The sequence below is a fragment of the Scylla paramamosain genome, chromosome 8 (genome assembly GCF_035594125.1).
Source record: "Scylla paramamosain isolate STU-SP2022 chromosome 8, ASM3559412v1, whole genome shotgun sequence".
Lineage (NCBI taxonomy): Eukaryota > Metazoa > Arthropoda > Malacostraca > Decapoda > Portunidae > Scylla > Scylla paramamosain.
The window spans coordinates 39,838-58,154 of record NC_087158.1 but is presented as its reverse complement, the minus strand read 5'-3'; the positions used below and the strand labels follow the sequence as shown (position 1 = coordinate 58,154).

The window sequence follows — 18,317 nt, the reverse complement described above, 5'->3', positions numbered from 1 at the left end:
TTTTTTTTTTTTTTTTTGCGGAGATCATGAATGTAACATCCGTTTGTTTCTGCGACCCTCCAGTTCCTTGTAATAACCATATTTTGCATGATAATTTTGTAACCTACATAAAAAGATTCATATTTTTACTTTTTTTTTTTATTCAACATTTTTGTTGTTACTATTTCTATTAGTTTTCACATATTATTTTTTTTTCTTTGCTTGAGATAAAGCTAAAATATCTAGAGAACGCAAAAATTCCCCAGGCATTTTTATTTATTTTTTATGTATTATTATTATTATTTATTTATTTTTTTTATGTGGATCAGTTACATTAAGGCAATACAAGAGATAGTTGATTCACCATGTAAAGAAACTCTATGAGCTGTAATTTGGATGTAAAGTCGGTGACCAGGACAAACACTGGACACTTCCAGAGTTAACCAGTATTCTCAATCATTCATCCCTTTCTCTGGTAAACTCTGGAACTCCCTGCCTGCTTCTGTATTTCCACCTTCCTATGACTTGAATTCTTTCAAGAGGGAGGTTTCAAGACACTTATTCATCAGTTTTTGACCACTGCTTTGATCCTTTTATGGGACTGGCATTTCAGTGGGCATATTTTTTTACTGGATTTTTGTTGCCCTTGGCCAGTGTCCTTCCTACATAAAAAAAAAAAAAAAAAAAAAAAAAATCAGCCCACTTTGATACACTACTGTAGTCAGTGGAGGCTAAGGATGTGTAAAGCAGGGAATTTACTTTTATTATTTGTTCTTACTTTAATAATAATAGCCTGTACATAGAAAGTTATTACAAACACCATGGTTTGGGTATCAGCCTTTAGTCGAGGCACAGATGTCTCTGGTGATTTCCACAAGTCTAGGTCTGTTCTGTTACCCAATTCTATTATTTTACTAAATGTAAACACCTTCAGACATAAGATACCTGAGATTGGACATGAAATATTAAGAACTCCAGCTCCAGATAACTGAATCTAACACCACTAGTTAGGGATTTGTTCTGAGTATCATTTCATTGAAGACAAACAAAATGTGAATACTATTGTAATCTCATGATTAATGTATTAACAGAAGGAAGCATAATCATAAAGAAGAGTTGAACATGGGTAAGAAAACAATTTTTTTGTTCCTCAGGAAATAAGGAAACTAAATTGCAGGAATGAAGTCTGACAACTCTCAGTAGATTATGGTAATTCTTACATACTTAAATGCAATCCCCATATTCACATTTGAGCAATATATTAATGGCCTTTAGCACATAAAGTGTACACAGCACAAACATACATGCACATACATATGTACTCTCTCTCTCTCTCTCTCTCTCTCTCTCAGACAGACACACACACACACACACACACACACACACACCACAAAATGGAAGTTGATGAATGTACTGAATAAACACACACACACACACACACACATATATATATATATATATATATATATATATATATATATATATATATATATATATATATATATATATATATATATATATATATATATATATATATATATATAGACACACACACACACACACACACGTATGTATTTCATGGATAAAGAAAAGACAGATATACAAAAAGATCCAAGAAAAGTTAGGGGAAGGGGAAGATGACAGCATAAAATAAAACGGTACAACTTCCATTTACCTAGACATGACAATACAAGTAGAGCTTAGGCCTTGTATATTACAGTACAACTACATACATATATCTAAGTCACCACAAATATAAACACACTTGTCTATATAAAATATGATATATAACAGCACACATTTTCTAGTAAAACTTCAACATAATAAACTAATTATAGGAAGATCAGCTCATTATATCCAAAACTTCACTTTACCTAATGGTTATTACAGCAAAGGGTTTCAAGAAACTCAGTTAAATAAAAAATAAAAATAAATCATTAGGTAATGTCATTTAGTCATTATGGGACACCACAAAACAGATGATGAGAATAAGGGATGAGCTAATAGGAAAATTTCTTTATCATCCTACACTTGTGGTCTGTGTGTGTAAAAGGAATGTAGGAATTAACATCCCCCAGTCTCTGCTCCATCAAACTGTATGGTAACCTATCTGCTCCCTCTGCTCTCACTCTTCTATAAATGACAAAAAAAAAACTTTGTGCTGGCTACATTGTCAGTATCTTCCATTACTTTGTTATCATTACTAATCATCCTTTTCATATACATTATATACATGACACAGACTGCACAGCACTGATCTGCATGTGTGTGTGTGTGTGTGTGTGTGTGTGTGTGTGTGTGTGTGTGTGTGTGTGTGTGTGTGTGTGTGTGTGTGTGTGTGTGTGTGTGTGTGTGTGTGTGTGTGTGTGTGGGGTCTGTGAGTGGTTACAGTGTGGCACTGCCTTCACCACACATATGGCTCCTTTTTCTTCCATTCTGAGGTTACCTGTGTCATCCCCACCACTGGTCCACCCTGACACTTCTAGAGGTCTTTGGCACCATACCACACTTGGAACACTACAGTGAAAAAGACTGGCACAGATGCAGATCCAAGGAACTGCACACAGGCTGGGGAATGGTGGTGGTGTTGTGACAAACACACCCTCTCTACTCTACTTCCTCTTCCAACCTCATTGACATTTTTTTTGTCTGGTATAGGGAAGGTGTCCTACAGTACACTAATCTATCTATCTATCTATCTATCTACATACCAGGTCAGCAATCCCACAAGGCGTGGCGCACACAAGATATTCTTAGCCCCAGTGGAAAGAATAGTCTCATTCTCCACCACACTACACACAAGGAGTCCAGGCACTTATAATAGCCATTAAATACTTTGCATTAAACTATATCAATACAAAAAAAGTTGTGAACTGTGAACATCAGTACATCTGCACCACACCCACCCTGACCACTGTCATTCTCTACAGCCTAACTAGCAGCCTGCCTCAAGCAACTCACTCCTCTAAATAAGCAATACAGCAATTCATAATAATCAAATCCACTCAGTTCAGTGGTGGACTGTACTGTACAGTCCTGTACTTATAGCAAATAAATGTTTCTAATTAATGACAAATAATAGAGACTTAAAACTTATTGCTGCATTTAGTGAAATCATCTGCTTCTAGTGACCTAAGGTTTGTTAAACGTTAAATTTGTTTTTTTTGCCTTAGGGATTTGTTAAATCTGATATTCACCACATCATTATTCATTATGTTTAGGTTTTACTATATTATAAGAGTCTTCTTCATAGTTTTTGCACAAAATAGTCAATTATTTTTTAAATCACAACCCAAAGAAATTCTGGACTTTGAAATAAATGTAGAATAATTCCTATTAATATGCCTATTCACTACGCTTTATCTTACTCTTGTGAGTAAAATAAGACAAAGAAAACATGACTAGAGCAAGAGTGATGAGTCCTAAGAGTGTCCTTGGCGTGAACACGTCATCCATTGACTGCATGTCTGACAGCACCTCTCCAGCCTGCACACACAGAAAGTTGTACGGCAACAAGCCTGCAAGATAACAATTTTATGACAAAGGGAGGAATGTTTACTTTTCTAAAACAAAATTTATTTTTGGATAGCTTAATAATCTCCTACACAAAACACTCAGATAATCTTAGGACCAGTTATGAGAATCATTATACAATATTTAGAACTTCTCACCACTGTGCACCAACCAGGAACAGGAAACTCCACCTATACACTTGTTTTCACAAGTGTTGTAAATATTAATTATCAGTAAAAAGGTGCAAAAGTAAAAATTATGTTTGCTGACTTTCCCATGCTTGCCATAATTAATCTTTTACCCTATCAAGTATTAAAAAAGTGTGTTATAGTTGTAGAATGACTGCTTAATATAGCTATGTAAACTAAATTTTCTTAACTTGTGAACTAAGGGGAGAAACATATATATATTTTCAGGAGGTGAAGTGATGGTGACAAGATAACACGTTACCACAGTTTGACAATCATTCAGCACCAAACAGAAGTGACTTAATTTCCTTGTATAAATATACTACAGTACAGTAAGGCCTACACACTTCAAAATTCAGTCCAGATTATGGAAAGTTGCTTAAAAAATTGAACTGGGTTTGAAACAGGTTGAATAATATAATTTTGATTAAATGAATTCAAATCAGAGGTTTTAATGCATTTTCATCTATCACTTTACTTACTTACTGATCATTATTATAATTTTAACTATTTATTCTATTTGTCTATTAACCATTATGCACCACTAGGCACGATAGTGGCACTTACATTAGATCCTGTCAGGCACGATCGTGGCACTTTTCAAACTCCGCACTTATTTTATGCCATACAGTGTGTTTATGTTTGAGGCTATTGTTCACACATCAAGGCCTGCCATTGGTCCATTGTTTTCAAGATGGTGGACGCCTGGCCAATCGCGTGTCAACTTTTATAAGGATACGTTTGTGATGTGAGTGTGCCAGGGATAAGCATGATGAATACACCAATATGAAGGTGCTGTATTTTATCATTTTTATCAATTTCTAGATAAGACAGATGATACAAATGTATTTCCATTGGTAAATAAGTACTTCAGGAATGTATTACGATGCATTACAATACTAAGACTTTTTATTTTTGTCTTGTTATTGGCTTAGATATGAGTGCATGGTGCTGGCATGATGGAGTCAGATGGAGAGGGTGTGGTGATGCTGGTTGTTTCTGACCTTGAAGAAATTGAAGGTGATAGCTATGCTAACACCAGTGAGGAAGAAGTAATCCTAGATGACTTAGCTGTCAATGAAGTCATAAGTGATGATGATTCTGCTACTCTCACAGCAAGCAGTGAATGTAATAGTAGTAATGATTTTATGCATATATAAGTTACATTTGTTCACTTATGGTTATACCACAGCAAAGAGCAACTTCTAAGCTTTCTAATGATATATAATTATCCCAGTGTTTCTTAAAATAATTGGACTGAACTGAGTACTCAAAGAAAGTCTTTTTAATATTTGCTACCTGTTTTTTATGTACATATCTTTAAACCACCCACTCACTTTATCATGGGGTATAAGGGTTAATTTATTCATTAGTATTTTCATTTTTTTTTTTTCAACTTATTTCTTTCTTTCTTTTTTCTATTAATTGCAGTCACAGAATGAGCACTCACCAAATAAAACTGAGAGGAAGAACATGGGCAGTGGCACACTAACATAGGGAGCGATCACATTGAGGAGCCAGTTGGGTGTCATGGGAAACACTCGCAAGCTGACCAAGAACAGGAACAGTTGATGTTCATTCTCATGCACCTGTGGCATAATATAAACATTAACTCAGCATGTTATAATACAGGACAAACCAGGTTGCTGCAACTCTGAATCAAGCAGTCTGAGTAGTAAGTTACTGCAATGGTGCCAGCAGCAGCAGACAGCCACCACAGTTTATCCAATGATTGTAAATACAGAGCAATGAAGATTGTGTAACATGTGAAACCTTGCCTCTCATGCCCCAATCAGTTGTATTAACCTGGGAAAGTGTTCTGTTGGTGTGATTCATTACTGTGGCAGTGGTAGCAGCAGCTAATCACCACAGAAACACATCACAATGAAAACACCAAGTTTTAGAGCTCTTTGATTGGAAATTTGTGTGTTTGAGTCAGCTAATAGGTGTTCCTGTTGATGCAGCCACAGCCTAAGCAGACTTATGGGAAAAGAGAGGCCTGTGACAATTATAGTGTTTCAACTTACCCTTCACTTTGTCACTCATTAGCACCCTTTAATAATATAACCTCAAATTCTGTTATAGAGAATACAGTGGTACCTTGGGTTGTGAGTGCCTCTCATTACAAGCAATTCAAGGTATGAGTAAAAAAATATTTCTTGCAAAGCACTGTGTTCTGGCAAGGGAAACAACTGAACAGCCATACCCTGCTTCAGTGTGTTTTGTAGGTAAAGGTTACCATATTTACCACGTAAGTCAAGTGTTGCCCAAGAAGCTGGCTGCTAAGGATAATGCTTGTAAGAGGAGGAAGGACATAATTACCACAGAAACTAGAGATCATACAAAAAAAAACATGATTGTGAGATACGTCTTGTTGCCACTTGATTCATATTTATTGTTTACTTTATTTCACTGGTTTTCTCTTTTATATAATTTAACCTTGTTATTTGTTAAGAAAATTACTTTTGGTCTGCATAAAATATCACATTAATTGATTTTCATATCAATAATTTTGATGGTGTGGAATGGACTGATAACCATTCTCATTAATCTCTATGGGACAATTTGTTTCAGGTTACCATTTCATCAGAGATAATGTGCCATTTAAGCCCACTGAAGTAACCTTGCCTGTAAGAAACTCCATACTGTTATAAGCAGGGAAGTTCACTAAATGAAGTGGAAAGTCTCCAAAATCTTTTGTTATTAATCAAAGATTCAAAGCATTGAATGGTCACAAGCAGCACATCATAGGACACCTCCATAACAAACAACATTAAATGCCAATAAGAGTAGAAGGGGAAATAGGGAAGAGAGGGTGTGCAGCAGCATTGTCACACACACCACCAACACCATCAACAGCACCACCACAAAGACAACAGTGTGAACAAAATCCACCTGAATATGTGTGCCTGGCAGATCTGAAGCCTGAACATCTCAAACACCCAAGCCACAATACCAACAGGGCATTACAAGAGCATTTTTTTTTTTTTTCATGTGAAAATTACCTTCTCCTGAAGCCACCTGATTTTTGCTGGAAACTTGGCCTGAACAATATTTGCTCCAACAAGACGAGACAGCAAAAAGCAATTTGATGCTCCAATAGCAGTTAACACACAGCAGAGAAGAAAACCCATTGGCCAGCAACCAAAGAGGGCTCCACCTAAAAGATTCTGCAATGGAGAAATTATCTATTTATGTACATACATGTCAAGCTGAAAAATGTTTAAAGGCTGGATAGCAGAGACAAGATATCTCCATACATTCACATGCATTCCCTCACATCTCAGTCTAGGAAAATTACTCCCCTATTAATCTATCTATATCTGATACTTGTTCCTAAGGCTAAGAGATGAAGAAATGCTTTTGAATGCATATGCATTCAGGTATATGCATGCAAGCAACTGTATATGACTTATATTGGCTGTCCCATTTAATGGAGAACATTGGCCTTGTATATAGATATTGATGGATCCTCACCATCATCACCACACAATTCCACTGCAGGAAAAAGGCCTCTGCAAATAATTATATGGAGTCAAGTCAAATACCACACCATGCCACTTTAAGGTATTTTGGCAAAAAGTGTAAAATGTGAAAGCTGCTGCACCCAAACTGTATCTTCCCATCCCAGGCTTCACACTTGTGTCCTCTTGGCTGTGAGGAGAAAACCTACATGACCAAGCAAAATACAGATGGATGGTAAATCTCAAAGGCTGTTTTCATGGAATTATTATGATGCTGTGTATGAAAAATTTGCTAGAAGACAATGTGTTATCAAATTTTAGGTAAGACAGAAAGATAGGGCATTAAGCAGTTTTTTTATTCCAAGCTGTGGGTGCAAGACAACAGCAGCTCAGCAGGCCAAACATGCACTCAGCCAATTGTGTCTTGTACCAAAAGCTTTCCAAAAATACCAAAATGAGTGCTCATTACCCTGCCACCAAAGAAAGTGGCATGCATGATGAACAAACTGTTGTTTCATAGTGCAGGAAAAGTGTCCACCTCAGATGAAATAAAGGGCTCAGTATGAAAATATGGCAACCTCGCCAAGCAGTCTGAACATTTGTCAACTGTCACATCTCTACATGTTACCACTCAGTTGACTCTTGACCTGTTAAGGGTTACTGACGTTTTGTCCTGCTCGCCCAAAAATTGTGCCACAGTTGACTCTTGACCTGTTAAGGGTTACTGACGTTTTGTCCTGCTCGCCTAAAAATTGTGCCAAAGTTGTTCGTACATTTCATGTTGATGTGATGTTTTAAATGTTAATGGCACATAAGCCTCAAATATCTTAAACCAACAGAGACCTTATTGTCTCCCTCCAGAAGGATGAGTGTGGGTCTAAGGTGATTTCTAGGGAGACAGAATTGTCACAAAGAACTGTGCACTGTGTGCAGTGTTGGATGAAAAGATGTCATGAAAATAATGATAGTAAAACTTGGCATGATAGCAGCTCCAGACTTGCCAAGTTATTCAATTTTTCAAGTTATGCAAATCCCTCATTGCCTTTCTCCCTATTTGCATAAAGTCAAAATTTTGAAAACACGACACTACATAGCAGCAGTAGAAGCTTTAAACAACACTTCCCTATGAAGGAGCTGCCGCATTCATGGAATAGTTCAAACAAAGCCTTGTGGTAAGATGATAGTGAAATCATGTGGTCCAAGAGTGGATACATGTTCAGAGAAAATGCAGGTGAGGCATGCTGAGTGTACAAAACACAATATGGTTAAAATTGGCAACATACCAAGATGCATGAATTTTTTCTGTTTCCCTTTGTCCTATTTTTTTTGTTTGAATTTGAAATTGAATTTTTTTTATTGAATTTTTCATTGCCTGCCAAGTTATATAAAATTCTATGATCCTAATCATTCTCCTAATGTGAAACCCATCTTGGGTAATTGCAAGTGTCTCAAACTCAAGTCTCACTGGCAGGTGAGAAAGTAAAAAGGGAAACAATGATGTCCTTGATTAATTAAATAATTTAATTAAGTTAATTAATTTAATAAAGTTAATTAAATCACTTAAACTGAAGCAAAGTCAAATTCAATGATACAACTGTCTCTGCTACTTGGTTCAGGACATTCTACATTCTTATATATATATATATATATATATATATATATATATATATATATATATATATATATATATATATATATATATATATATATATATATATATATATATATATATATATATATATATATATATATATATATATATATATATATATATATATATATATATATATATATATATATATGAGGTGTTGAGAAGCAGAACCAGCCAAATGCCCCTTTGGCTGAAAATAATCTTAGCACTGCTGGGATGACTCAGGCAGCACATCAAGTATACCAATGATTGGCTGAGTGTGCTTGCCACCTCATGTTCAACCAATCACTGTGTGTTCTGTGGTGTGTAGCCAGGCATCAATTTCCTTCCTGCTCTTTCTTAGTCATACACTAGAATTAGTCTTGACATCATGCTTTTTTTTCCTTTTCTCTGCATTATGGTCCTCCCATTGCATGATGCATGATGCTAGCAGTCACAGTGCTACTTCTAGCCCACCACAAACACTAAAGAGGAGGTGTAACCTGAGGAAGTGGGTGGAAAATGTAGCAAAAATGAAGCAAAATTCAAGCCAGGAATATACACACAGATTCACTGGCACTGTTGTGACTGATAGGCAAATAACATCTTCTGATGACAGATGTTTCAACAATTCAGATATCAGAGCTTATTGAGCAATATGATTACTAATAAATTCTCTTAATAAAAATAGGCTCATAACAGGATTTTTTTTTTTTTTTGCAGATTTTATTAAGCTTAAGATTGGTCTCAAGGTGTAAAACTAATTATTTGAATTATGAATGGAATACTCCATCTTCTATTATAGAGTAATATATACAGTGTGCCTTTCTTACTTTTGTGTTAGCCTTGTAAAAACAAAATAAATAAATAAAAAAAGGTACTGTTTACTATAATTTTAGATGAGTATTTACTTCTGTGCAAATATCCACACCACCAGTAATTGCAGTTATATTCATGTCACTTATAATGCAATGCAATTTGATTTTATTTCACTACTTCCATGGTCAGGGCATACTCTACTAATCATTTTAAGATAAAACTAATTTTCAAAGCATCATAAGTTCAGGAGTTATGGCATTTCTAGTCAAGAAAGTGTGACTACTTCTCAGTGCCTCACACTCTCACACACACACACACGCACACACACACACACACACGCGCACGATTCCCATCATGGTGCCAGCCATCAATAAATAGTATTTCCCTTCTAGATTAGACTTAGCTTTAGGATTAATGTTAAGTATTTCCCCACCCTCTCTGTACATTTTCAGTTTGTTAACTGCCTGAATAATAAACCGTCTATTATTATTATTATTATTATTATTATTATTATTATTACGCACACACACAAACACACACACACACACACACACACACACACACACACATATATATATATATATATATATATATATATATATATATATATATATATATATATATATATATATATATATATATATATATATATATATATATATACTACAGGTGTCCCATAAGTTTCCATACATATGATATCACGAATGCCATTACAAGCATAAATCCAGGTGTGTTTGAACATGTTCTTCAGCAGTGGAGGACACGCACTGAAATGTATTTTCAGCACAAAGGCAGTCATGTAGAGCATATTATATAAATTAAAAAATTTTTCTATAATTCTATAATTTCTTATAATTTTTCTTATGTATGGAAACTTATGGGACACCGTGTATAAAGTTTCCTGCAGTGAAAATCTTAAATCCCATAGTCTTATTCATGCTGAATGCATACGGTGTTAAAAGTGGTAATCAAGGTTTATGATAATATATAAAAACAGGATGGATATGACAATCCTGACATACCAAAAGTGCTGATCCTGGAATGGCAAAGGTCTGCTTGTATATGTAGGCTGAAGAGAAGAGCAGCAAGACATAGTACCAGTGGTCCTGCTGGTATGTGGGTGATGTCTTCACAAGGTCACGTAAGTCTTTGAGAGACGTGGGAAAATGAATATCCTGCAAGAAGGTGCTTTCTTACATATTATATTTGTTGCATGGCATTGTCACTTCAGGTTTGATTTAGAGTGCAACAACAATCCAAATGTTTGAGCTGTTAGTCAAAAGTTCCCAAATTATTCAACTACTGAGCTAAACATAACTTTATGGATTTAGGCCACAAAGATTAATTTAAACAGCATGACTTGTGATCCAAAAAGGGAAAAGTACAGAGAAACAACAGAGATTAGAACCTCAGGTTAACATCCTTTTACTAATACAATATAAGGAGAGTCTGTTGATGAAACTAAATGACAAATAAAAAGGAAATAAAAATCTGGGGGTGAAATAAAAATACTACAAATATGACCTATACAGCAAGAAAAAACACTTTATAAAACACAAGCTAAAGTCACAAGCCAATGTCAAGGATATACTAGCAAGAACATTTAAGTTAAGAACAATGAAAGAGTACTGAATAGAATATACAAAAAAATATATATATGAATGAAAAAGAAAGAGAATGAAAACATAGAAATTTGATTAAAACAACAACTAATGTTTCACTCATAACAAATATTTTGAAAAAGGAAGAGCAAAATAAGAAATAAAATGCTTGGAGAGAGGGAGACTACTGAAGTTATAGTAATTAACCTGTGAAAAAAAGATTATGAGAAATAAGAGCAATGAGGAAGAGGTGACAGTAACAGCTTAGAAATTGCTGAACAGGATGGATAAAACAAAAAATGAGAAACAGTAAGAGAAGGAAAAAAAAAAAAATAAACAAAGACTAGATAAATACAGATAAAGAAAAAGGACCTCACAAGTGTAGCTCAGGTCTTATAAAATACAGCTTGCTAAATGGACACACAAACACACACACACACACACACACACACACACACACACACACACACACACACACACACACACACAGTTACACATATTTAAAAAAATCAGGTTCATTGTAAGTTAATGATGTCCAATTATATAACATACCACAGTTGTCTTTAAAATAGTTTATAAGTGCTTACTGGGCTGGTGCCACCTTTGATGGTAGGTCTGTTGATGAAGAGCAGCCAGAGGAAGAGTGAAGCACCAGTAAAGGCTACTGGCACAATGAGCAGCCTCAGGTAGGAGTAGTCTTTGTCTTGCACACCCATCTTGATGCCTGCTGCAGATGAGCTCACTACATTATCATGACAAGTTTTTGCAAAACCATGTCCACTAAGATGTAATCAGTCTGATTCCCTATCTAATATCTGACACCTTTTCTTAACAAATCCCATAAGATAACTGTAACAGAAAAGGCTATTTGTGTCCTTGCATCCTCTAATGTTTTCGTTCTTATCTCTTACACACTACAACATTGTCTACTCCACCAATCAATACTGCATTTCTTTACTCAGTATATCCAACATTTGCACCCCCTTCCATTGCTTTCATTATCCATTCTTTGCAGGCATTTTTTAAATAACTTATTGAAATTGCATGGTTCCTGAACTCTTGTTGAGAGCAGGCTGTTTAGGCCATGATCAATCCCTTTAGGCCAACAAATAGAAAGGAAGTGGTTTTCAAACAGAATGGTAGATGAATGGAATACTCAGTAATCAGGTTGTCAGTGCTGAGTGACAGCAAGGTGAGGGTGATATCTAGCATAGCCACACAACAGAGCAGGAAATATCCCCAAGGTTAGAGTAACAGGGATAGAGAAGTTGCTGGCAATACTGCCTGAGACAAACTTGTTAGGTATTTCTGTTTCAAGTAGCACTGCCAACAGCTTCTCTGTCCCTATTATCCTAGCTTCAGGATATTTCCTGTTCCATTGAATGGCTAGACCAGATATCCCCCTCATTTTGCCATGATGTATACCAAAACTCTTGGAGCCAACACTCACTCAAATAACTGATATACCTACTTACCTATGTACCTGGCAAGCAATCCGACATGGGGTGGTCCAGACAGAGTACCACACACTCATACACACATCATCCACATATATCTTAGTAGAAATTGCAATGTTGCTACTGATAAAAATTATACTAAGAACAGATCCCTTAGGGACTCCACTAAACACCTGGTTATATGCACTCTTAGTATGAACCACTACAACATTCATTACCTGATCTGAAAGAAAATCTTTAATCCTGAGTAAAAGTTTACCTGTTATCCCCAGGTGTGCCAATTTGTCTAATAAAATATTGTGGTTAGCAGCATCAAAAGCCTTAGAATAGTTAAATAAGATCAGATCAAGACTTTCCATTATCAATGCCAAAGTAATATCGTTGTAAGTTATCAACAACTGGTCTTCTGTCGATCTTTCAGGTCGAAAATCATACTGGTCCTGTGAAGACAAGTTGTTATTTTGAATATACAGTAAAATCCCTCTTATCCGGCATTCGAATATCCGGCACATTTTTCCCCGAGCCTTAAAATCAATAAAAAATCAATGTGTACTCATAAAATCGATTAAAATTCCCGCGTGAGGCATACTTTGTCCCTTCGCCACCAGAGCACACTGCTTTGTGCCATCCGCAGCCCACTGCACTGTGTTTACTCAGTGACTCAGTCCCGCGTGTGCACTGTTTATCGCCTGACGCCTTCATCATGCCTAAAGTTGTAGAAAAGAGGAAGCGTGTTGTGCTTACACTTAAGCAGCTGATCAGATCAGCTGCTGATTAAGATCAGCTGATCTTTGTTATGGTAAGATGCGTGAGTGTTGGGTGGTGATTGTGGACATAATTTCACTTCTATTCAAGTATCCGGCAATATTCAAGTATCCGGCATGTCGGCGGTCCCGTTGATGCCGGATAAGAGGGATTTTACTGTACTCATATCATGGTTTAATAATTATTCTCTCTAAGGTCTTACATACATACTTAGGTATAGATGCTGGTCTATACGTAAGTGGGTCTGCTTGTGAACCCTTCTTGAAAACTGGTACAACTAAGGATTTCTTCCATAGGGCAGGAAGACAACCTGTTAAATATGATTTCTATTAAATAAGCTGTAGTGGGTAATATAAATACTCAGTATATGTTTTTAGAAAATATGGGTTAACTCCATCTGGGCCCATGGCTAAAAAGAAATTTAACTGTGTAACAGCCCTAACCTCTGATTCCTGTGTAATTTCAGGACCACGTGTTGTTTCTCTGTGGACCTGGTGCAGAAATGGTTTAATTGGGATATCATGTCTATATAGAGATGAGAGAGCTTCAGCAAATATATTACCCAAACCAGTTGGATCATTAGCAATCAGGCTTGCAGACTTTAAAGGTCCCACATCCACTTGAGCCACTTTCTTATTTCTATTATAAACATGAAAAAATTTAATGCTATCCTCCAAATTATCAACCAATTTTTCTTCATATTTAGACTGTTCATTCATAACAAAAGTTCTGTATCATAAATTTACTTGTAAAAACTGCTGTAATACCTCATTTGTCTCTACAGAGTTTTTGCCCATTTGTGAATGGACAGTTTTGTAGTCTCCACATACATATCAACGCTTGAGAGCTTTGCTGGAAACCAGTATACAGTATATATATATTCTATGATCAGGAAATGCATTATCTCCAGATGTTCATATGTTTTACCAGCATAAAAATAACTAAACTCAATCCCAGTCTATCTGTGATAATTGTAGATTAATCATATTGACAAGGGTCACTGTTGTAGAATGTATCAACACATGATTGGTGAATGACCACAATTTGGGAAGGGAGGAAAGTATTTGAATATCAATTATCTTATCCCCAAGATTGGCATTAAAAGAAACACACACACACACACACACACACACACACACACACACACACACACACACACACACACACACACACACACACACACCAAAAAAAAAAAAAATAAATAAAAAAATAAAAAAATAGATAAATAAATAAAAATAAAATAAAATAAATAAAAATAAATAAATAAATAAATAAATAAAATAAATAAATAAAAAATAATAATAATAATGATAATAATAATAATAAAATAAATAAATGAATAAATAAATAAAATAATAATAATAATAAAAATCACAACAATAATAATAATAATAATAATAATAATAATAATAAAAATAAATAAATAAATAAACAAATAATACATAAACAAATAAAAAAAAAAAAACTATATATATATATATATATATATATATATATATATATATATATATATATATATATATATATATATATATATATATATATATATATATATATATATATATATATATATATATATATATATATATATATATATATATATATATACGAGTATATATGGTATTGTTCAATGCCTCAAAAACTCAATTTCTCCATCTATCAACTCAACACAACCTTCCAGACAATTATCCCCTCTTCTTCAATGACACTCACTGTCCCCCTCTTCTACACTGAACATCCTCGGTCTGTCCTTTACTTATAATCTGAACTGGAAACTTCACATCTCATCTCTACCTAAAACAGCTTTTATGAAGTTAGGCATTCTGAGATGTCTCCATCAGTTTTTCTTACCACCCCAGCTGCTAACTCTGTACAAGAGCCTTATCCGTCCATGTATGGAGTATGCTTCACATGTCTGGGTGGGTTCCACTCATACTGCTCTTCTAGAAAGGGTGGAATCAAAAGCTTTTCGTTTCATTAACTCCTCTCCTCTAGCTGACTGTCTTCAGCCTCTCTCTCATCGCTGCAATGTTGCATCTCTAGCTGTCTTCTGCTTTTTTCATGCTAACTGCTCTTCTGATCTTGCTAACAGCACGCCTCCCCTCCTCCTGGGGCCCTGCTGCACAAGACTTTCTTCTTTCTCTCACCCCTATTCTGTCCACCTCTCTAATGCAAGGGTTAACCAGTATTCTCAATCATTCATCCCTTTCTCTGGTAAACTCTGGAACTCCCTGCCAGCTTCTGTATTTCCACTTTCCTTTGACCTGAATTCCTTTAAGAGGGAGGTTTCAAGACACTTATCCTTCAGTTTTTGACTACTGCTTTGGACCCTTTTATGGGACTGGCATCTTAGTAGGCTTTTTTTTTTATTGGATTTTTGTTGCCCTTGGCCAATGTTCCTTCTACATAGAGAAAAAAAAAAAAAAAAAAAAAATATATATATATATATATATATATATATATATATATATATATATATATATATATATATATATATATATATATATATATATATATATATATATATATATATATATATATATATATATATATATATATATATATGGCTCCTTACTTGATGAAGGAGGTTTCCTATTTATATTTCTAAAAAAAAAAGTGACACCTGTTATATTTTTTTTTGTGGCAGCTGTCACTGGCTAGAGTTGCCTTTAATATGAACCTTGGGCCTGCCTTCTTCCTCTCCCCCTCCAAATCCCCATTCCCATGCCTCTCCCCATCCACCAGTGCCAGTTTCTCCTAAACAAAGCAATTTACATGTAATCTCATCTTGCAAATGGCTTGAGGCATCCTCCCTCTTGGAAAGTCAACAGATGTAAGTAATACTGCTACTTTTTCATTTAAATATTAAAAAAACAAATCTTTTGGTTCAGTGATGCTCCTCATTTTTGTTCAAGGTCCTAACCATACCTAAACTAACTTGACCACACCCAAACTAACCTAACCATACCTAAACTAACTTGACCACACCCAAACTAACCTAACCATACCTAAACTAGCTTAACCACCCCCAAACTAACATAGCCACACTCAAACTAACCTAACCACATCCAAACTAACCTAACCATACCTAATCTAACCTAACCATACCTAAACTAGCTTAACCACCCCCAAACTAACATAGCCACACTCAAACTAACCTAACCACATCCAAACTAACCTAACCATACCTAATCTAACCTAACCATACCTAAACTAGCTTAACCACCCCCAAACTAACATAGCCACACTCAAACTAACCTAACCACATCCAAACTAACCTAACCATACCTAATCTAACCTAACCATACCTAAACTAACCCAAGTATATCTAACCTATCATAACCATACCTAAGCTAATCTAACCATATCTAACCTGACATAACCATACCTAAACTCAAGGCAGGGTATGGCATACCTAGCCAGTGGTAGCCATAATTATTTCCTATTTTCAACAATAAAAAATAATCCTTGAATTCAATTTAAAAAGTGTTTCCAGGATTGTTAAAGGTTTGTAGAAAAGAATATATCAAGAGCTAGTGTTTTTTCATAAGGTAGGTAAGGAAATACTGGCACGTTAATAAAAACTAATATTAATCCTCAATATACTGACAAGGTAATAATACTGTAACACTATCACAATCACCAGCACCAGCAAAAACTACCACCACCATCACCACCACCTTATCACTTATGTCACTAGACAACCACCTCTACACCGTACGTAATGCACTTTCCACATATAATGCATACCTTTAGGCAAACTGGTGTGGCAGCGAAGCATTGAATGAATGCCTCTTGGCACTTGCTGGGAGACGGAATGCCTTGGAAATTTGCAAAGATCACCACTTTTTTAATACAGATTTAGGTTAACCTGAATATCACGTCCGCGTTACACATAAGCACGAAACTTACAATAATATTAAGTGCAATTTAAGATAGCTTACCTTTGACTTCGTGTGACAGTAGCTTGATCTTGATCTTGATAGTACAGGTGGCTCGGGATCACCTCTAAGTTGCCTTTGGATCGGCAACTCCTGTAGAAAGGGAAAAAAAATAATAAATGAATAAATAAATAAAAGAAACGAACAGTATCCTCTACACTAATTGTTCCTACATCTGGTACGCCACATTCTCTCCAGAAACTCTTTCACCGCCTCAATCATTCATTCATCTCTCTACACAGTCCCAGCAAGAACACCATCCACTCCCTGCCTGTCTTCTCCACTCTTACATTCCTATCATGCCCTAACTCAGTCAGTATCACTTGCATCATCTCATTCTTGTCTTTGGCATACTTCACACATTCCAGCACCACATGATCCACCGTCTCATCCTCTCCCATGTCACACATTTGACACACTGCTGCGGGACTCAGACCATCTGTAACTCCTTGCAATGACTCATCAACAGAATCAAGGCCTTTGGTGAACACACTGGCATTGCTAATAAGATAGGAAGCTGCCACGCGTGATTTGGGAAATAGAATGTGATGTGATGTATTCGATATTAGCTACTGTTTTTGTTTTGTAATGCAGTTTAGTACAGAGCAGAAATTCGTGTTACCAAATGGTCCAGCGTCTTATTTTAACTTTTATAAATTTCTAGAGATCTATTTAGGTTTTCAGAGGTATTTTCGTGACTCTAGGAAAAAAAGAATCCAGCTCTACGTGTTTCTTATGTAATTCAACTTATTACACAACAGGAATCCGTGTTATCATATCTTCCCGCGTCTTATCTGAACTTTTATCATGTTCTGGTCTGTTATTTAGGTTTTCAAAGGCATTTTCATGACTAGCACAAGAATCCATCTATTCTTGTTTGTTCTGTAATTTTTATATAACAGAAGAGAAACTCGTATCCTCAAACGATCTGGCGTCTTATCTTTCTTAATTTTTATCAGG

At 35.4% G+C, this 18,317-nt stretch overlaps 1 protein-coding gene across 12 annotated transcripts; it reads right to left on the bottom strand.

The window, feature by feature from the left end:
• Window positions 1–726: 726 nt before the first annotated feature.
• LOC135102622 (transmembrane protein 41A-like) lies at window positions 727–17,764 on the bottom strand. 12 transcript variants are annotated; one of them, XM_064007879.1, is made up of 7 exons: window positions 17,712–17,764; window positions 17,361–17,450; window positions 11,782–11,921; window positions 10,616–10,740; window positions 6,686–6,850; window positions 5,131–5,269; window positions 2,243–3,497 (listed from the first exon to the last, which is right to left on the bottom strand). In XM_064007879.1, exons 1-7 carry the CDS (start codon window positions 17,756–17,758, stop codon window positions 3,325–3,327), a joined length of 879 nt encoding a protein of 292 aa, XP_063863949.1. In that variant the 5' UTR covers window positions 17,759–17,764; the 3' UTR covers window positions 2,243–3,324. The 12 variants fall into 12 exon arrangements, with proteins under 12 accessions (XP_063863960.1, XP_063863949.1, XP_063863950.1 ...); XM_064007880.1 differs by having other exon boundaries at window positions 11,782–11,918; XM_064007888.1 differs by lacking the exon at window positions 17,712–17,764 and adding an exon at window positions 13,627–13,726 and having other exon boundaries at window positions 10,616–10,768; window positions 11,782–11,918; window positions 17,361–17,379.
• Between the last annotated feature and the right edge of the window lie 553 nt (window positions 17,765–18,317).